Raw genomic sequence first — 19327 nt, forward strand, 5'->3', positions numbered from 1 at the left:
CATTCTTTGTCGTACCAATTGTTTTTTCGGGCTCGCCGGAATCCGATTTCTTCTTCGGCGGCGGTACGTAGAGAACGAGAAATGTTGCTCCATTGCTCACGCATGCCGGTTTGTTGGGCAGTGCTCTCCGAGAGCAGGAGTGAGAGTCGAGTGGCGAATCTTTTAGCTGTCTCTTGTGATTGCAGCTTTTCGATGTCGAACATTCTTTGCGTAGGTAGATGTACGTTTTTTGCTGCACAGAGGAGGGTGCGCAGCTTGGCTGCAACAAGGTAATGATCCGAGTCGATGTTGGGTCCTCGGATCGTGCGTACATCTAATACATTAGAAGCGTATCTTCCATCTATCACAACATGATCCAACTGGTTTCGCGTTTTCCGATCAAGAGACAGCCAGGTAGCTTGGTGTATCTTTTTATGCTGGAATCTGGTGCTGCAGACTACCATGTTTCGGGCCCCGGCGAAGTCGATCAGCCTCTGTCCGTTACCGGATGTTTCGTTGTGCAGGCTGAATTTTCCGACTGTGGGGCCAAAAATTCCCTCCTTGCCCACCCTGGTGTTGAAGTCGTCAAGCACGATTTTTATGTCGTGGCGGGGGCAGCGCTCATAGGAACGTTCCAAGCGCTCATAGAAGGAATCTTTGGTCGCATCGTCCTTCTCTTCCGTCGGGGCGTGGGCGCAAATTAGCAAGATGTTAAAAAATCGCGCTTTGATGCGGATTATTGCGAGACGCTCGTCCAACGGAGTGAACGACAGTACTTGGCGACGCAGTCTCTCTCCCACAACAAATCCGAAACCGAATTTGCGCTCCTTTACATAGCAGCTGTAGTAGACGTCGCAAGGTCCTATGGTTTTCTTACCTTGCCCCGTCCATCGCATCTCTTGGATGGCAGTGATGTCAGCCTTTACTCTCACGAGGACATCAGCCAGCCGGGCAGAGGCACCTTCCCCATTAAGGGACCGGACATTCCAGGTGTATGCCCTCAAATCATATTCCTTATTTCGTTTGCAGGGGTCGTCATCAGTGTTGGAAGTTCTTATCCGAGGCTTTGTGTATGTTTTATTTGGGAGAGGTTTTTAACTGGCGGGTCCCAAACCCAGCGCACAACCAGCTATCCTGGAATGCTTCGCCTTCTCACGTTAGCTCACTCCCTAACGGGTGTTCGGAAGCTACCAAGAGGATACGTGGGCTAATCCCGGCCGTTGTGAGCTGCTTGAACCATATGTAGAAGAATCGTCCTGGCCACTCCCAAGTGAATGGCGATCAGTAACTTTCCCCACTTGCGTGGACTTCTACACATGGAACTATCCTCAGGAATATTTCACTGTGACGGTCAACGATATGAAGAAAGGACAAGGAGAAGGAATAGCTAATTTAATCGCTCAATTGTCTACTAATAATAAATAGTTGGAGGAACTCCGTTAACGACGTTTACCGAGGTTTCAAGAAATTATGGCAGGATACGCATTCGAAATTGGATATTATATTTTATAATAAGTAATAAGAGGACAAAACGTTCATGGACACACGCTTTTTTCTGTAAAATGAATCCATAATTAATATTATTTAACAAAAATTTTATAAGAATTATTTCATTTAGTTTTTATTTTGATGTTTCTCCTTACGTTCGTAATAATAATTAAATAACACAGCGTTGTATTTCAAAAAGTATCTCAGATTTTGGGAGAGAAATTTTGTATGGGAAATCTCGCTTTTTAATTACGGATTGTGAGTTAAGAACGAAAAAGTAGATCATCTACTTATATGTGAACGTATTATAATTTAACGAGAAGTTGGTGAGGCACCTAGGCACCAGAAATAAGAAAGAAGTTCGTATGCAGAGACGTTCACTGTTTGTTGGATGTAAATTTACAGTATTTTATGCTTTAGTTTAGAACTGAAAACACTTTCCGAAATATGAATAATCAATTTTAATTTTACAGGGCCGTCGACTAGAAGGATTTTTGCAAATTTGTACAATTTCTGCATTTAATTTTCATTGAAATATTCCGAATACAAGCGTAAAAATAAGTAAAAACACGCGTGTGAGTGTATATTTAGTATATTTTTAAGGAAATGAAGAAAAATATATATTATAATGTGCTAAACTATAGTGAAGTTCCCGAGGACACTTTAAGGGAAAATAATTACCAAACTATTATTTCCATAAAGTTTCATGAAATAAGTCATTATACTTTGCCTAAAATTTCCCATGTCACATTTTTCTAAACCCAACCCATATGTTTTAATTAATTGTTATTGATCATTTATAATCGATTTATACATGAAAAAGATGTGTGTAGAAATTTTTAATTAAGTCCACCATCCTTCCATAATCTCACTGATTATGCTTGGAAACATTTCCTGAAACCATAAGCACTATGTCATCCGCATACGCCACTACTTTAATTCCCTTTCGGTTGAATTTGGTAAGGATAGTGTTAACAACTAATAACCACAGCAGACAGAGCGTTCATCTGTTGACAGAGCGTTTTACTGTGCTGCTGCCTATCTCACTGATGATTATTCTAGTTTTAAGCATATTCTCTATACATTCGTTGAGACCTATGTCTGTGCCTAACATATTAAGAGCCTCGATTATGGATCTTGTGCTAACGTTGTTAAAATCCCCTCTATGTCGAAAAAAGCCACTAGTGAGTATTGTTTGTATTCTATGCTCCTCTCAATCGTACTTACAACTTCATCAAGAGCTGTCTCTGTAAATTTTCCTTTGAGGTAGGCAATATTTTCTCTGAGATATACATCCAACAATCGCTCGAGAGTTTTAAGAATAAAGGACCATCAGTCTGGTCTGTATTATGACCTCGTCTACCAGCTTTGGGGATAAAAATCACCTTAATCTCTTCCAGCTTTTTGGAATATGCCCTCCAGCCACAGAATCGTCGTTTTTCGAGCATTCCACATCATAGCAGGAAATATCCCATCTGGGCCGGCTGCTTTGTATAGTTCAAAGTTTTTCATCGCCCATAGAATTCTATGTTCAGATACGATGTGGTTGAATGTATTGGATGACAAGTTGGACGTTTGAACACTATTATTAAATTAATATTGTTCTCAATATATTCTGTGTTGCCTGGAAAATGTGTGTTTATGAGTTAATCGAATGTATCGGCTGAGGATTTTTTCCATTCTTCACTGTCTTTCCTCAAGAAAGAAGGACAGGAGTGTTCTTTAGGTAGAAGCTTACTCAGTTTGGCTGTATCTTTGTTTGATTCTATGGAATTAGAGAAATCTTTCCAAGCTTCTGTCTCAGCTTCTCTGATTTCTTTTTTGTATTCCCTAGGACAGTCTATGTTAGGCTTAAAGTACTTATATGATATTTATAGCAGATGTTGAAGATTTCTCTTGTAATTTTTCTAAGCTGACTTAAATCTACATTACACCAGGCGGGGTAAGTGGTTTTGCCGTGCGTGACCGGACATGAAGCTTCAAATCTTTCGTCAACGAAACTTCGAAAGCTCTTACTTTCTCATCTAAGTCTCTACTTGAAGTTATGGTTTTATTGATGTGTTGAAGTTTAGACTTGGCTACTTTATTGAATGTGTACCAGTTTGTTCTTCTTGGATTTCTATCAGAGGTCGGGGGTCTCAAGCTTGAGATTGATATTGAAGAGAATCCAACTGTGGTCTGGAAAGGATTTCTTGTCGAATAGCCTCCAATTTTTAACTATATGTGAGCTGTTGTTTGCGTCCAGAGCAATATCTAAGACCTCTTTTCAACCTGGGAAGTTTTTCGAACTCGGAAAATTGAAGGTTGGAGTGGTCCCTACGTTGCACATGTTCAGGTTAGTGTTTAAAATAAAATCGAACAGTTACTCACCTCTAGCATTCCTCTCGGGACCGGCCTAAAGCTCATTTCTGGCGTTTGCGTCGCAGTCCATCAACAGTCTGTCTGTGTTGTTGAAAGATGATAGCAACCTAGTCACTTCGTCTGGCGGCGCCGGTTTGTCATGTTGCACTGACGCAAGATATAGTGCCGATTTCTGGAACTCCACCTTCAGAACTATCAAATCAGTTGTACTAAAGTTGGAGCACAGAAAAGCTTTTATATGTGTTATAGTCACTACATATACATGATCTTGGCTTACCGAGTGATCTAGTGTAGTATAGGTTAACATCGTTGTTGGAACCCTTTAGTTTCAGTGTCTCTGATCCATGGTTGCTGTATGAATCCGATGTTGATGTCTTCCTATCGGAGGAGAACACCCTAGATCTTTGTAACACATTTCGAGTGCTGCAGAGTAACCTGTACGGCCTTAGGCATCGGGTTTGTTGCTGCCGCTGTTGGTGATCTCATCGATCAGAGCAAACAGAAGGTTAACCTTAACCACCTCACTAAATGGTCGTTGCTTTGTTAATTCATCGATGCTATTGGACACCTTAAGTCTCTTCGTTGCCTGATCGATAACTTCCTGTGATCTGTTTCTTTTCGTCGCATTACTTTTTGTTGTTGTCTCTTTTCGGATTTTTTGACAGGAACTCTTCATATTCTTTTACCACCTGTTGATATTTGGCTTTTTCAGCCGCGTCGCGCTCATCAGCTGCTCCAGCTAGTTAATCTTTAGCAATCTTGCTTATAATGAACCAAACCCTCGTGTAGCGAGATTTCAAGATAAGACTCACACATACAATTTGTTAAATAGCAAAACGATTTTTTCTCGCGGCGTTGTAGAATAGACATTGGTATTCCACAGGGCAGCGTTCTAGGTCCTATTTTATACGTCTTATATACATCTGACATGCCAACGATGAGCCAAACAATGAGATCAACATTTGCCGATGATACTGCAATACTTTGAGGCCCAAAAGAAGCATGGCTTAAAAACTGGAAATAGGTGAATCAAGCCAAATGAGTGCATATTACTCTAAAGAAAGAAACTTGCTTGCAGTTACATTTCTCTTCTTAATTGGCGCTATAACTGCTTACGCGATTTTGGCCGAGTTTAACAAAGCGCACCAGTCGTTTCTTTCTCGTGCTAACCGGCGCCAGTTGGACACACCAAGTGAAGCCAAGTCCTTCTCCACCTGATCTTTCCAACGCAGTGGAGGCCGCCCTCTTCCTCTGCTACCACCAGCTGGTACCGCATCGAATACTTTCAAAGCCGGAGCGTTTGTATCCATTCGGACGACATGACCCAGCCAACGTAGCCGCTGGATCTTTATTCGCTGCGCTATGTCTATGTCGTCGTTAAGCTCATACAGCTCACCGTTCCATCCTCTGCGATATTCGCCGTTGTCAACGTGCAAAGGTCCAAAAATCTTACGCAGAATCTTTCTCTCGAACACTCCAAGCGTCGCTTCATCGGATGTTGTCATCGTCCAAGCTTCTGCGCCATACGTTAGGACGGGCATGATGAGAGTCTTGTAGAGTGTTCGTTTTGTTCGTCGAGAGAGGCCTTTACTACTCAATTGCCTACTTAGTCCAAAGTAGCACTTGTTGGCAAGAGAGATTCTACGTTGGATTTCAAGGCTGACATTGTTATCGGTGTTAATGCTGGTTCCTAAATAAACGAAGTCTCTTACAACCTCGAAATTATAACTGTCAACAGTGACGTGGGTGCCGATATGCGAGTGCGCCGACTGTTTGTTTGAAGACAGGAGGTACTTCATTTTGTCCTCGTTCACCACAAGACCCATTCGCTTTGCCTCTTTATCCAGTTTGGAGAAGGCAGAACTAACAGCGCGGTTGTTAAGGCCGATGATGTCAATATCATCGGCATACGCCAGCAATTGTACGCTCTTATAAAATATTGTGCCTGAGCAATTAAGTTCTGCGGCTCGTACGATGCTCTCCACCATCAGGTTAAAGAAGTCACACGACAGCGAGTCACCCTCGTTTGGTACCAAACGGCTCGGAGAGGTCCTTCCCAATTCTGACGGCGCTGCTGGTGTTGAGCAACGTCATCTTACATAGCCGTATTAGTTTTGCGGCAATACCAAACTCAGACATCGCGGCATACAGGTAACTCCTTTCCGTACTGTCGAATGCAGCTTTGAAGTCGACGAAAAGATGGTGTGTGTCGATTCTCCTTTCATGGGTCTTTTCCAAGATTTGGCGTATTGAGAATATTTGGTCGATGGTAGACTTTCCAGGTCTGAAGCCACACTGATAAGGTCCAATCAGTTGGTTGGCGGTGGGCTTCAGCCTTTCACACAATACGCTCGCTAGAACCTTATAGGCGATATTTAGAAGACTAATCCCGCGGTAATTGGCACAAGTTGCAGGATCGCCCTTCTTATGGATTGGGCAGAGCACACTTAAATTCCAATCGGCAGGCATGCTTTCATCCGACCATATTTTGCATAGAAGCTGATGCATGCACCTTACCAGCTCCTCGCCGCCATGTTTGAATAGCTCACCCGGTAGTCCGTCGGCGCCCGCGGCTTTGTTGTTCTTTAGCCGCATTATCGCTATTCTCACCTCGTCATGATCGGGTAGCGGAACGACAATTCCGTCGTCAACGATTGGGGTATCGGGATCTTCACATTCTCTGTGACATGCGCAGCTGTCACTGTTTAACAGGTTCGAGAAGTGTTCCCTCCATAATTTAAGATTGCTCTGTGCGTCAGTCACCAGTTCGCCGTCTTTGTTCTTACAGGAATACGCCCCGATCTTAAAACCTTCTATAAGCCGCCGAACTTTCTGGTAGAATTTTCGGGCGTTGTTCCTGTTGGCCAGCATCTCAAACTCTTCGCACTCACGTATTTCGGCCTCTCGTTTCTTCTTTCGGATAATACGTCTCTCTTCCTTTTTCAGCTCTCTGTAGCGATCCCACATGGCTCGCGTTGCGCCCGATCGCAGCGTGGCTTTATAGGCGGCATCCTTTCTTTCTGCGGCAGCATGACATTCCTCGTCGTACCAATTGTTTTTTCGGGCTCGCCGGAATCCGATTTCTTCTTCGGCGGCGGTACGTAGAGAACGAGAAATGTTGCTCCATTGTTCGTGGATGCCGGTTTGTTGGGCAGTACTCTCTGAGAGCAGGAGTGAGAGTCGAGTGGCGAATCTTCTGGCTGTCTGTTGTGATTGCAGCTTTTCGATGTCGAACATTCTTTGCGTAGGTAGATGCACGTTTTTTGCTGCACAGAGGCGTGTGCGCAGCTTGGCTGCAACAAGGTAGTGATCCGAGTCGATGTTGGGTCCTCGGATCGTACGTACATCTAATACACTAGAAGCGTGTCTTCCATCTATCACAACATGATCGATCTGGTTTCGTGTTTTTCGATCAGGAGACAGCCAGGTAGCTTGGTGAATCTTCTTATGCTGGAATCTGGTGCTGCAGACTACCATGTTTCGGTCGATCCAAGTCGATCAGCCTCTGTCCGTTACCGGATGTTTCGTTGTGCAGGCTGAATTTTCCGACTGTGGGACCAAAAATTCCCTCCTTGCCCACCCTGGCGTTGAAGTCGTCAAGCACGATTTTTATGTCGTGGCGGGGGCAGCGCTCATAGGAACGTTCCAGGCGCTCATAGAAGGAATCTTTGGTCGCATCGTCCTTCTCTTCCGTCGGGGCGTGGGCGCAAATTAGCGAGATGTTAAAAAATCGCGCTTTGATGCGGATTATTGCGAGACGCCCGTCCAACGGAGTGAACGACAGTACTTGGCGACGCAGTCACTCTCCCACAACAAATTCGGCACCGAATTTGCGCTCCTTTACATAGTAGCTGTAGTAGACGTCGCAAGGTCCTATGGTTTTCTTACCTTGCCCCGTCCATCGCATCTCTTGGATGGCAGTGATGTTAGCCTTTACTCTCACGAGGACATCAGCCAGCCGGGCAGAGGCACCTTCCCCATTAAGGGACCGGACATTCCAGGTGCATGTTCTCAAATCATATTCCTTATTTCGTTTGCAGGGGTCGTCATCAGTATAGGGAGGTCTCATCCGAGGCTTTTTTAAAGTTTTCATTGGGGGGGATTTTTAAGTGACGGGTCCCAAACCCAACGCACAACCAGCTATCCTGGAATGTTTCGCCTTCTCACGTTAGCTCACTCCCGAACGGGTGTTCGGAAGCTACCCAGAGGATACGTGGGCTAATCCCGGCCGTTGTGAGCTGCTTGAACCATATGCAGAAGAATCGTCCTGGCCATTCCCAAGTGAATGGCGATCAGTAACTTTCCCCACTTGCGTGGACTTCTACACATGGAACCATCCTCCTGCAGTTACAATTAATGGTCAGAATATACCACAACCAAATAAAATAAAATATTTTGGAATTCACTTGGATAGAAGACTTACATGGCAGAATCATATTGAAAAGAAAGTGAATAATAGCAAGCTTTAAATGAAAACCCTTTTTTGGATGCTTAATTCGAAATCAGCATTACCCTTAGAGTACAAAGTGCTACTGTATAAAGCCATGCTAAAACCAATATAGACATATGATATAAAAATTTGGGGAACTACTACGCCTTCAAATATCGAAAAACTTCAGAGAGTGCAATCTAAAGTCTTGCGAATAATTACGGGAGCTTCATGGTATGTAAAGAACGCTAACTGTTGAGCAAAAAATACCTTCAAGAGTAAGAAGACTATCCCAATAAACTAGCCCGAAATCTATTTCTAAATGAAGTTTATACGCGATTGAGAAAAAAAGACATCTTCAAGTCTGCACTATCTTAATTACCTCATTTCACACGAGGGTCCGTCCACGAAGGCAACAGAATCGCGGTCATTCCGGCTTTTAGTACGGCCTCATCGTGATAAGAGATAAATGCAATTTTAAGAGAGACTGGAGACTAGGCCTTTCCGCCTCCCAGCTATGAAAAATCGAAGGCTAGAAACTTGTCCTTTTCATCTCCCTACATCCACATTTATTACACCCGGGAAAAAAAACTTGCACACGAAGAATCAGAGACTGGAAATCCGTCCTTTCTAGCTCAATCCATTCACTTCCATCACATTTACATCGGATTTATTCATATATGTACATATATATCTCATCGAACAAATAGTTTCTTAGCACTGGGAAGGAAACATAATACTCTAGCACATAAGATTTGTTAACTTATTGTTAGTTTCTTATACAAACAAGATTAAACAAATAAAGATAAATGAGAAAAAACACACACATATACTTTCTTGCCACGGCGTGTTCCACATAAAACTGCATTTGGAGGCATTATATTAATTTGTAATGGGTAAGGGGAAAAAAATTTTTCAAATCGCAAAAAATAAAGTAACTATTTTGCGAAGATGCCGCCTTCAGTACTCATTTCGCCTTAGCTGTTATCCTTGTGATATATTCAAGGATGGTAGAGTGCATAGTTACGCACTCCGAAGAGCCACGCAAGTGGGGAAAGTTACTGATCGCCATTCACTTGGGAGTGGCCACGACGATTCTTCTGCATATGGTTCAAGCAGCTCACAACTCCAACTCCCGAGATTAGCCCAAGTATCCTCTGGGTAGCTTTCGAACTCCCGGTCGGGAATGAGCTAAAGTGAAAAGGCGAAACATTTCAGGATAGCTGGTTGTGCGCTGGGTTGGGGTATGATCCGAGGACCCAACATCGACTCGGATCATTACCTTGTTGCAGCCAAACTACGCACACACCTCTGTACAGCGAAAAGCGTACATCTAACTACACAAAGAATATTCGACATCGAAAAGCTGGGTTCGCTGTAGAGAGCTAAGAAAGGAAGAGAGACGTATTATCCGGCAGAAAAAACGAGAGGCCGAAATACGTGAGTGCGAGGAGCTTGAGATGCTGGCCAATAGGAATGTCAGCCTTGAAACCCAACGTAGAACCTCTCTTGCCAACACGTGCTACTTTGGACTAAATAGGCAATTGAGTAGTAAAGTCCTCTCTCGACGAACAAAACTAACACTCTACAAGACTCTCATCATGCCCGTCCTAACGTATGGCGCAGAAGCGTGGACGATGACAACATCCGATGAAGCGACGCTTGGAGTGTTTGAGGGAAACATTCTGCGTAAGATTTTTGCCTAACGACGACATAGACATAGCGCAGCGAATAAAGATCAGCGGCAACGTTGACTGGGTCATGTCGTCCGAATGGATACAAACGCTCCGGCTTTGAAAGTATTCGATGCGGTACCAGCTGGTGGTAGTAGAGGAAGAGGAAGGCCTCCTCTGCGTTGGAAAGATCAGGTGGACAAGGACTTGGCTTTACTAGGTGTGTCCAATAGGCGCCGGTTAACACGAGAAAGAAACGACTGGTGCGCTTTGTTGAACTCGGCCAAAATCGCTAAGCGGCTATCGCGCCAATTAAGAAGAAGAAGAAAATTTGTCCACAATTTAGCACACAGCACTTCTTTTTTATTAGTTCGTTTAGTTTAAATCTCACAAACCACAATATTACCAAGCCCTTTACTGATTTTTCACAAACATGTATTTTCTCCTGTTTTTTTTTTAGTTTTTAAAAGAGTTCAATTTACCTATGGCCTTCGATAAATAATTATTTAAAAAATAGTGGAAATTTGGACTAAAAAATCGCAATAAAATATTTTCATAAAAAATCGCGCGATTTTTTAGTCCAAATTTCCGTCTGTGGCGCTTTCGAATGAATATATATTTGTATACATGTTACAAAAAACAAAAAAAAAAACAAATTTACAAAATAAAATTCTTATAAAAATAATAAATTTCTCGCCAGGGTCACGTATAAGTTTTACGATAATACAACATTTTCATAAATAGTTTGAATTATAAAATCTAAGTTATATGCTTTCTGGGTTACCGATTGCTTTATACAATTCTCTTCAATAATATTTCAGTACAAGATGCAAATACGGTCGTAAAAAACCTAATTTTTAAGATTTTCAAGAAGGTTCTATAGGGACCCTAGGAGGTTGGAACTTTCATCGTTATAATGGTGTGACCTTCCTTGTACCACGCCCCCCAACCAAATATATCGTGGTAGTAATGGAAAGTTTAGCCATCAACTGTACCGATATTCCCTGTCGCTTTAATTACTTTAATTTTTTTATATTTAATTTTATAGTACCACAAAAATGTTTCCATTATAATTGACTAAGTTTTCTCTTGTTTCGTTTTATTAATTCCTTATAATACGTTCACATATAAGTAGATTATCTACTTTTTCGTGCTTAACTCCGTAATTAAAACGCGAGATTTCCCATACAAAATTTATCTAACAAAATCTTAGATGATAAAATAATCCTATATAATAACTATACTTTTTGACATACAACGCTACGTTTTTTGTGTAAAAAATCATTATTTTTACGCGTATAAGGAAAAACGTCAAAGTAAAAACTAAATAAAGTGAGTTGCGGCAAAGAAAATAGGTTTGTTGACGTAATTCTAATGAAATATTTGTAAGGTATTATTAACTAGCAGTCATATAACAGAAAACAACGCATTTCCTTAAACGCTTTGTCCACCTATTATATATATATATATAACTAGCAAACCCGGCCCCCTTCGCTGGGCACTCTAAAATAGAATAGATATGGTTTAGAACAGAAAATATATGATTTTCATATTATTTATTTCTTTATTCTTTATTCAAGCGCTTTGGCATAAACAATATTTTTTGTTTTTCTATTTGTTTCTGAGTAAATATAAAATATAAATTGAAAATCAGGAAAAAAGAAGATTGTTTTTAAATTTCAAATCAACGCATATGAATAACTAAGAAACAATCGTCTTTTTTCCTGATCATCCATGAATTTTTCGTTTCAATTTATATGTTTTATTAAGCATTGGAGCTGTTTTAACCATTATCCATTTATATTTTTCAAAAAAAAAAAACGAAAATAAATTTTTTTTCCACGAACACATAATTTCATTCGGATTTCACATTAAATTCTCAAATTTCGTAAGAAATTATTCACTGTTCCAAAATCCACTCCAAAAAAATTCACAAACAATTTTTACATGTTGCACTTACGTTTTTTCCTTATGGCATCCAAATCAGAAAGAAATATTGACACATTGTAACTCACACTGTCAATTTGACAGTTCAGTTCCGCCCCAAGCATTAAAAAAGTAAGCGACATTATGGCTGGTTCAAAAGAACGCTGTACCCGTTGCCAGTGCTCCGAATTACAACCAAACTTTACGAAACCCATTTTCAATACTTACTTAACAATGTGCGTAAGTTTGGTTTAATTCGGTGCAAAGACACGGCGGGTCCACGTTTTGGCATATATTTCCAGACCCTAGTCATCAATAGGTATGAAAACTACCCGGTATTAAAGCACTTATCAACAGATTTCATTTGATATCCATATTGTACAAACACATTCTAGGGTCCACGTTTTGGTCTCTATCTCGAGACCCTGGTCACGGAGCGGATGGAAATACTCTGAACTAAAGCATTCACCAACAGCTTCCATTTGATACCCATATTGTACATACACATCCGAAGGTTACCCGGTGTATCCAAACTATACGAAACCCATTTTCAATACTTACTTAACAATGTGCGTAAGTTTGGTTTAATTCGGTGCAAAGACACGGCGGGTCCACGTTTTGGCATATATTTCCAGACCCTAGTCATCAATAGGTATGAAAATTACCCCGTATTAAAGCACTTATCAACAGCTTCCATTTGATACCCATATTGTACATACACATCCGAAGATTACCCGGGTCCACGTTTTGACCTATATCTTTAGCCCTATTTCCAAAATAAAATATAATCCATGTTACTCGTGGATGATGTAGCTTTCGAATGGTTTTCGAATAGTTTTTGAGCCTATTCATTACAACCAAACAAACAAAGTTTTCCTCTTTATAATATTAGTGTAGATTAGCGCCTACATGCGTTTTGGGTGTTTGGCCGAGGGTGTTTGGCCGAAATGGAGGGACCTACAGTTTAAGGCCGACTCCGAACGGCAAATATTTCTTTAGGAGCTTTTTCATGGCAGAAATGTACCTCCTCCTATTTGTGGTGTTATTCCACAAATGGAGGGACCTACAGTTTCAAGCCGACTCCGAACGGCAGATATTTTTGAGAGGAGCTTTTTCATGGCAGAAATACACTCGGAGGTTTGCCGTTGCCTGCCGAGGGGCGACCGCTATTAGAAAAATGTTTTTCTTAATTTTGGTGTTTTCACCGAGATTCGAACCAACGTTCTCTCTGTGAATTCCAAATGGTAATCACGCACCAACCGATTCGGCTACGGCGGCCACCTATTACTTATTATAAAATATAATATCGAATTTCGCATATGTATTGCTGCCATAATTTTTTGAAACCTCAGTAAACGTCGCTTACGGAATTCCTCCAACTGTTTATTATAAGCAGCCAATTGCGCAATTAAATTAGCTAATCCTTCTTCTTCTAAATTAGTTGTTATTAATAATAATTAAACAAACCAAAAACACCGAAATATTCCACCAAAATAATTTCTATGAAGAAAAACTTTTCACAGCAGTATTGACAGTTGATTGTCAATTTTCAAGGTAATCTGCCATATGTGAAGGGGTCGATTTATTTTATGGATTTATTGGTAATTATTGCATGTGCGAACGTACTTTTAATATCGTTCCAATGATATGATAATGGTTTTTCACAAACATGTATTTTCTCCTCTTTTTGTTTGTTTTGTATTGGAAAGGAAACTGACGTCAGACTTGTCAAAATCGCGAAAAATAAAGAGTGCGCTCCAATGGTACTCAATTCGCCTTGTGATATATTGTGATCTAAAAATACTATTAGTAAATATTGAACGTCAGATATGCACTTTACAGAAATACAATATAATATAATATCGGCTGCCACATCATCGTGGACTCGACAGCAGAACTCTGCACGCTCATTTAACAAGTACCCACACACTCTCTAATCAGTCTTGTTCAGACGAAAATAAAGTAACATTTGCGGTGGTTGCTTAAATTTTTTGAACATCACCAACATAATCTCTGTTTTTTTGATTAACAAACCGCTGCCAAAGTTCCGGTACGTCGGCAAATTAACTGATTTCTTCAAAATACTGATGGCCGATTAACGATTCGATGTTAGCTACACCTGTGCATTCTATACATAATATTAGAAACGGGCTAATGTATAACGCAATTGTTAACCCTCAAATAAAAATAATATTTTTGAACTCGAAAGTTTTCGTGTATTTCGGAACAAGTGGAGACTAGCCATTCCTTGCCCAAGAAAAAATAGACAACTTTAAAATGGCAAGCTTCAGACAATCAAAGTCCATAAATTTAAATGCAAGCAATCAAAATGAAGACACGACAGTTAAACGGGAAACTTTTTAAAATATATATAAAAACTAGCAAACCCGGCCCGCTTCGCTGGGCAAAGACATGGTGGGTCCACGTTTTGGCATATATTTCGAGACCCTAGTCATCAATAGGTATGAAAATTACCCCACATTAAAGCACTTATCGACAGCTTTCATTTGATGCCCATATTGCACATCCACAACCAAAGGTTACCCGGGCCCACGTTTTGACCTATATCTCGAGACCCCAGTCACGGAGCGGCATGAGAAATACTCTGTACTAAAGCATTCACCAACAGCTTTCAATTGATATCCATATTGTACAAACACATTCTAGGGTCCACGTGTTGGTCTCTATCTCGGGACCCTAGTCACGGAGCGGCATGAAAAATACTCTGAACTAAAGCATTCACCAACAGCTTCCATTTGATACCCATATTGTACAAACACATTCTAGGGTCCACGTGTTGGTCTCTATCTCGGGACCCTAGTCACGGAGCCGCATGAAAAATACTCTGAACTAAAGCATTCACCAACAGCTTCCATTTGATACCCATATTGTATATACACATCCGAAGGTTACCCGGGCCCACATTTTGACCTATATCTCGAGACCCCAGTCACGGAGCGGCATGAGAAATACTCTGTACTAAAGCATTCCCCAACAGCTTCAATTTGACATTCATATTGTACAAACACATTCTAGGGTCCACGTTTTGGTCTCTATCTCGAGACCCTAGTCACGGAGCGGCATGAAAAATACTCTGAACTAAAGCATTCACCAACAGCTTTCATTTGATACCCATATTGTATATACACATCCGAAGGTTACCCGGGCCCACATTTTGACCTATATCTCGAGACCCCAGTCACGGAGCGGCATGAGAAATACTCTGTACTAAAGCATTCACCAACAGCTTCCAATTGATATCCATATTGTACAAACACATTCTAGGGTCCACGTTTTGGTCTCTATCTCGGGACCCTAGTCACGGAGCCGCATGAAAAATACTCTGAACTAAAGCATTCACCAACAGCTTCCATTTGATACCCATATTGTATATACACATCCGAAGGTTACCCGGGCCCACATTTTGACCTATATCTCGAGACCCCAGTCACGGAGCGGCATGAGAAATACTCTGTACTAAAGCATTCACCAACAGCTTCAATTTGACATTCATATTGTACAAACACATTCTAGGGTCCACGTTTTGGTCTCTATCTCGAGACCCTAGTCACGGAGCGGCATGAAAAATACTCTGAACTAAAGCATTCACCAACAGCTTTCATTTGATACCCATATTGTATATACACATCCGAAGGTTACCCTGGTCCACGTTTTGACCTATATCTCGAGACCCCAGTCACGGAGCGGCATGAGAAATACTCTGTAGTAAAGCATTCACCAACAGCTTCCATTTGATACCGATATTGTACAAACACATTCTAGGGTCCACGTGTTGGTCTCTATCTCGGGACCCTAGTCACGGAGCCGCATGAAAAATACTCTGAACTAAAGCATTCACCAACAGCTTCCATTTGATACCCATATTGTATATACACATCCGAAGGTTACCCGGGCCCACATTTTGACCTATATCTCGAGACCCCAGTCACGGAGCGGCATGAGAAATACTCTGTACTAAAGCATTCACCAACAGCTTCCAATTGATATCCATATTGTACAAACACATTCTAGGGTCCACGTGTTGGTCTCTATCTCGGGACCCTAGTCACGGAGCGGCATGAAAAATACTCTGAACTAAAGCATTCACCAACAGCTTCCATTTGATACCCATATTGTATATACACATCCGAAGGTTAACCGGGCCCACGTTTTGACCATTTTCCCGGCAAATTGTGAATCTAAACCACTCTCGAATCCCATTGAACACACACAAAAAATTTCATCAAAATCGGTTCAGTCGTTTAGGAGGAGTTCAGTGACAAGCACACGAACATAAGAAATATATATATAAAGATATTGTTTTACATAAAAAAAGAACCGCTAGGGAAAATGTGGAAAAAACTGGAAGATTTGTTTTTATTCTGATAGATATGTACATACATATAAATCCCCAAATAGAAATAAACAAATAAAACCGTTGTCTTTCGAGGATCATAACCCCCATCAATACGTGTATCCTTTCTCTTAACGCACAATAATTCTTTCTCTCACAACAGTATTATGTACTGGTTGTTGTGGCAGCATAAACATTCTCCATACATCTTTAGCCGGATATAAATCCATGTCATTCCAGTAACGTAGAATCAACTGAGGATGGCTTTCCATTGCTATCACGATATATTTACTTACAATGTCTAAATGCCTGAATCGAATTCAATTTTTGATTTATAGTTTTTTTTATAAATTACCAGTAAGAACTAATAGTAATATTTAACGTTACAAATGCTTAATTTTTCCATTTCCATTGAAAAAATGACCTATTACAAACGCTTATTTTACTTAAATAGAAACACAGAAAAGTAACAATATTCACTCAATGACACTGCTTATGAATTGAAGATTTTATTTAAAGTTATTTTTACTCAATAATACTACGAATTTTATTAAAATTCTATTATTACAAATATCCTTCTAAACGTAATACCAGCAAAATAAATGTGTATTATTGGAGCAGAAAGACTACGCCACACGAAGAAAAGTTGCATAGCTATGTTTTAGAAGTAAAAGCTGCTTATTTGGTTCGTTTTAGTCACGGATTGCTCAGCGTTCAAGCAGACGACAACGAAAAAAGACGTTCCACGCGAAGTTGCTCAATGGTTAATGTATTTGCACGATTTCAATTTTAAAACCGAACACCGAACTGGGAACAGGATGAAACACGTGGACTCGCTAATACTAAGTTTCCACCGCAGTCGGAGTTTGGGTTCTCTGCCGCTATCGTGTTCTTAGCGCAAACACGAAACAAAACACCTGTCACATCCCATACAAAATTAAAACACAACTCCATACCTAAACCCACTTTTCAAAGCGTGTTTTGTTGGGTTTGCGTCTAATTTAATTATTAAGTGGTGGCAATGTTGCTCATTTTCCTCATTTATTATTGCATTCTTATCGAAACATGGCAACAATGATTGCAATTTGTCAATATGACATTTGATTGACGCACCGGCTATCCATTTGGTGAATCTTGCTCAAACGACTGTTATATATATCAAACAACAGGTAAAAAACCGAGTGTTAAGCGAATAGAGGCTACTGGCGATGCGCCAATTCCGCAATATGGGCCGGGAATAGTTTTACACGAACATTATTTATATACGGTTGGGGGAACAACTGGCTATGATTACTCTTGTGAAGTGCATCGCTTAAATTTGCGCACACGAGTGTGGGAATGCGTATATATCTGTCGTCCAGATATACGCGAAGATCCAGAGGGTCGTTATCGTCACGAAGTTGTCTACGATGGGCAATACATATATGTGCTGGGTGGTGGTATATCGAATTTAGTGTATGATTTACAACGCATCCCTGCATTTAATTTAATTACAAACCGATGGGAATATTTCGTCACATTACCCGATCGAACATCACAAACAAATCTAACAATCGAGCGACAAAATTCCGGATATCCAAACCCACGAAAGTGCTTTTCCTGCGTACAGCACACGAAATCGAATGGTGAGGTCGAAGCATTCATTACGGGAGGCTTGCAGGTGCGTAATAATTAAATTTAGTATTATTAAATTATATTTGAAGTTGCAATCGGCATTTGCAGGCCGATCAAGTATATTTTTCAGATATATGGAGATTAAATTTTACTACTAAGCAATGGACACTTATAAAAACAGCCTCTCTACCAAAAGCTTTGTACTTCCATGCCGCAGCGCACAGTCAAAATGGTTGTATGTACATATTCGGTGGTATTGAATATGATGAAAAACGTATACGACGGTGCAATGACCTTTATAAAATGTGGATAACCATACCATTATTAAGTGAAATTTGCTGGGAGGCAGTGTTACATTACAGACCAAATCTCAAATTGAATGGCCACTCACAGCTGCTTAAAATGGGCATACCATTGCGCTTTGCACAGAGATTGTGGCATTCTTCAAAAGCCAAATGATTATACAATAAATGAAGAGATATATGGTATGGTATGTCATGTAACGAGCAATAAGAAGCGACAATTTTTATGTTTCATTCTAGACATAAAAGCATAATTATTGTTTGCTAACCATTTAGGAATGACATAGTTTCATATGGAAGAAATGGAACCAAAAGAATAAACATAATAAAATAAGACATTAATAATGAGTAAAAATAAAAAAAGCTTATTAATATGAAAATAAGAGTAATTATTTTTATACGCTACATATGTGTACGAGCAGTTGTGGCGATTTTTTTTACAATATGGTTCATACACTCAATGGATGCTCAGATCACGAATTCTAGAAAATTGTATCATAAGAGTGGAAGCAGGATCAAGTGGCCAATCGGGCAACCAGATGAACACCAAATTTAAAAGGATAATAGTCTGCCGTCTGATTTAAAGTTCGTATCCATGAGTCTATGCATAATTAAATTCGCTTTTTCCAGATTAACGATATAAACAAATTATTTTCAATAAAGAAAAGATACCAAGTTTTTAAATCAAGGTGGCAGTAATGTGCTAAATAGAGATTGACCTCGAATGCCTGCAGTTTTTTTCTGCTTAAAAATTAATATGTGAAATGATATTTAAGTTTTAATGAATTGTGCCTTTTAAAGTTGCACTAAGTGCCTACTACTATCTTTTTTCAAAAATGAATAAAATGTTATTTTATAAAATTATGTATATTATTACAAATTTTATTGTTCTGGTGAAAAGTTGTTTTTCAGATTTAAACCAATTGGACTCTTTGTAGGATATGACTTCATTAAATGCTGAGAGAGACGAAAAGCAGAGTCCCCTATAATATGGACTGGTATTTTTGTGGATCCATACAGCAAGCTCAATTCATCAAGAAGTGCACAACTTTGCAACTCGCGCTTTAGCGATGATTTTTCAAAAATTCCGGAGTCGTTGCATCTTCCAGGACTGTCGCAATGTATATAAGCAAATCTATATTTTGCGTCTACCAAAGCCAATAGTACTACGGAATACCACCCTTTGTAGTTGTAGTAATCA

The 19327-nt window shown here is 40.2% G+C and overlaps 1 protein-coding gene across 1 annotated transcript; it reads left to right on the forward strand.

The window, feature by feature from the left end:
* Positions 1–17318: 17318 nt before the first annotated feature.
* Positions 17319–18481, forward strand: LOC129251184 (kelch domain-containing protein 10 homolog; the record flags this gene model as incomplete). Its single annotated transcript, XM_054890544.1, has 2 exons — positions 17319–17870; positions 17933–18481. Coding segments are annotated over 2 exons (903 nt in total), but the record flags the coding sequence as incomplete, so codon positions are not given.
* Between the last annotated feature and the right edge of the window lie 846 nt (positions 18482–19327).

Source organism: Anastrepha obliqua, unplaced genomic scaffold (assembly GCF_027943255.1).
Source record: "Anastrepha obliqua isolate idAnaObli1 unplaced genomic scaffold, idAnaObli1_1.0 ptg000009l, whole genome shotgun sequence".
NCBI classification, from domain to species: Eukaryota; Metazoa; Arthropoda; class Insecta; order Diptera; family Tephritidae; genus Anastrepha; species Anastrepha obliqua.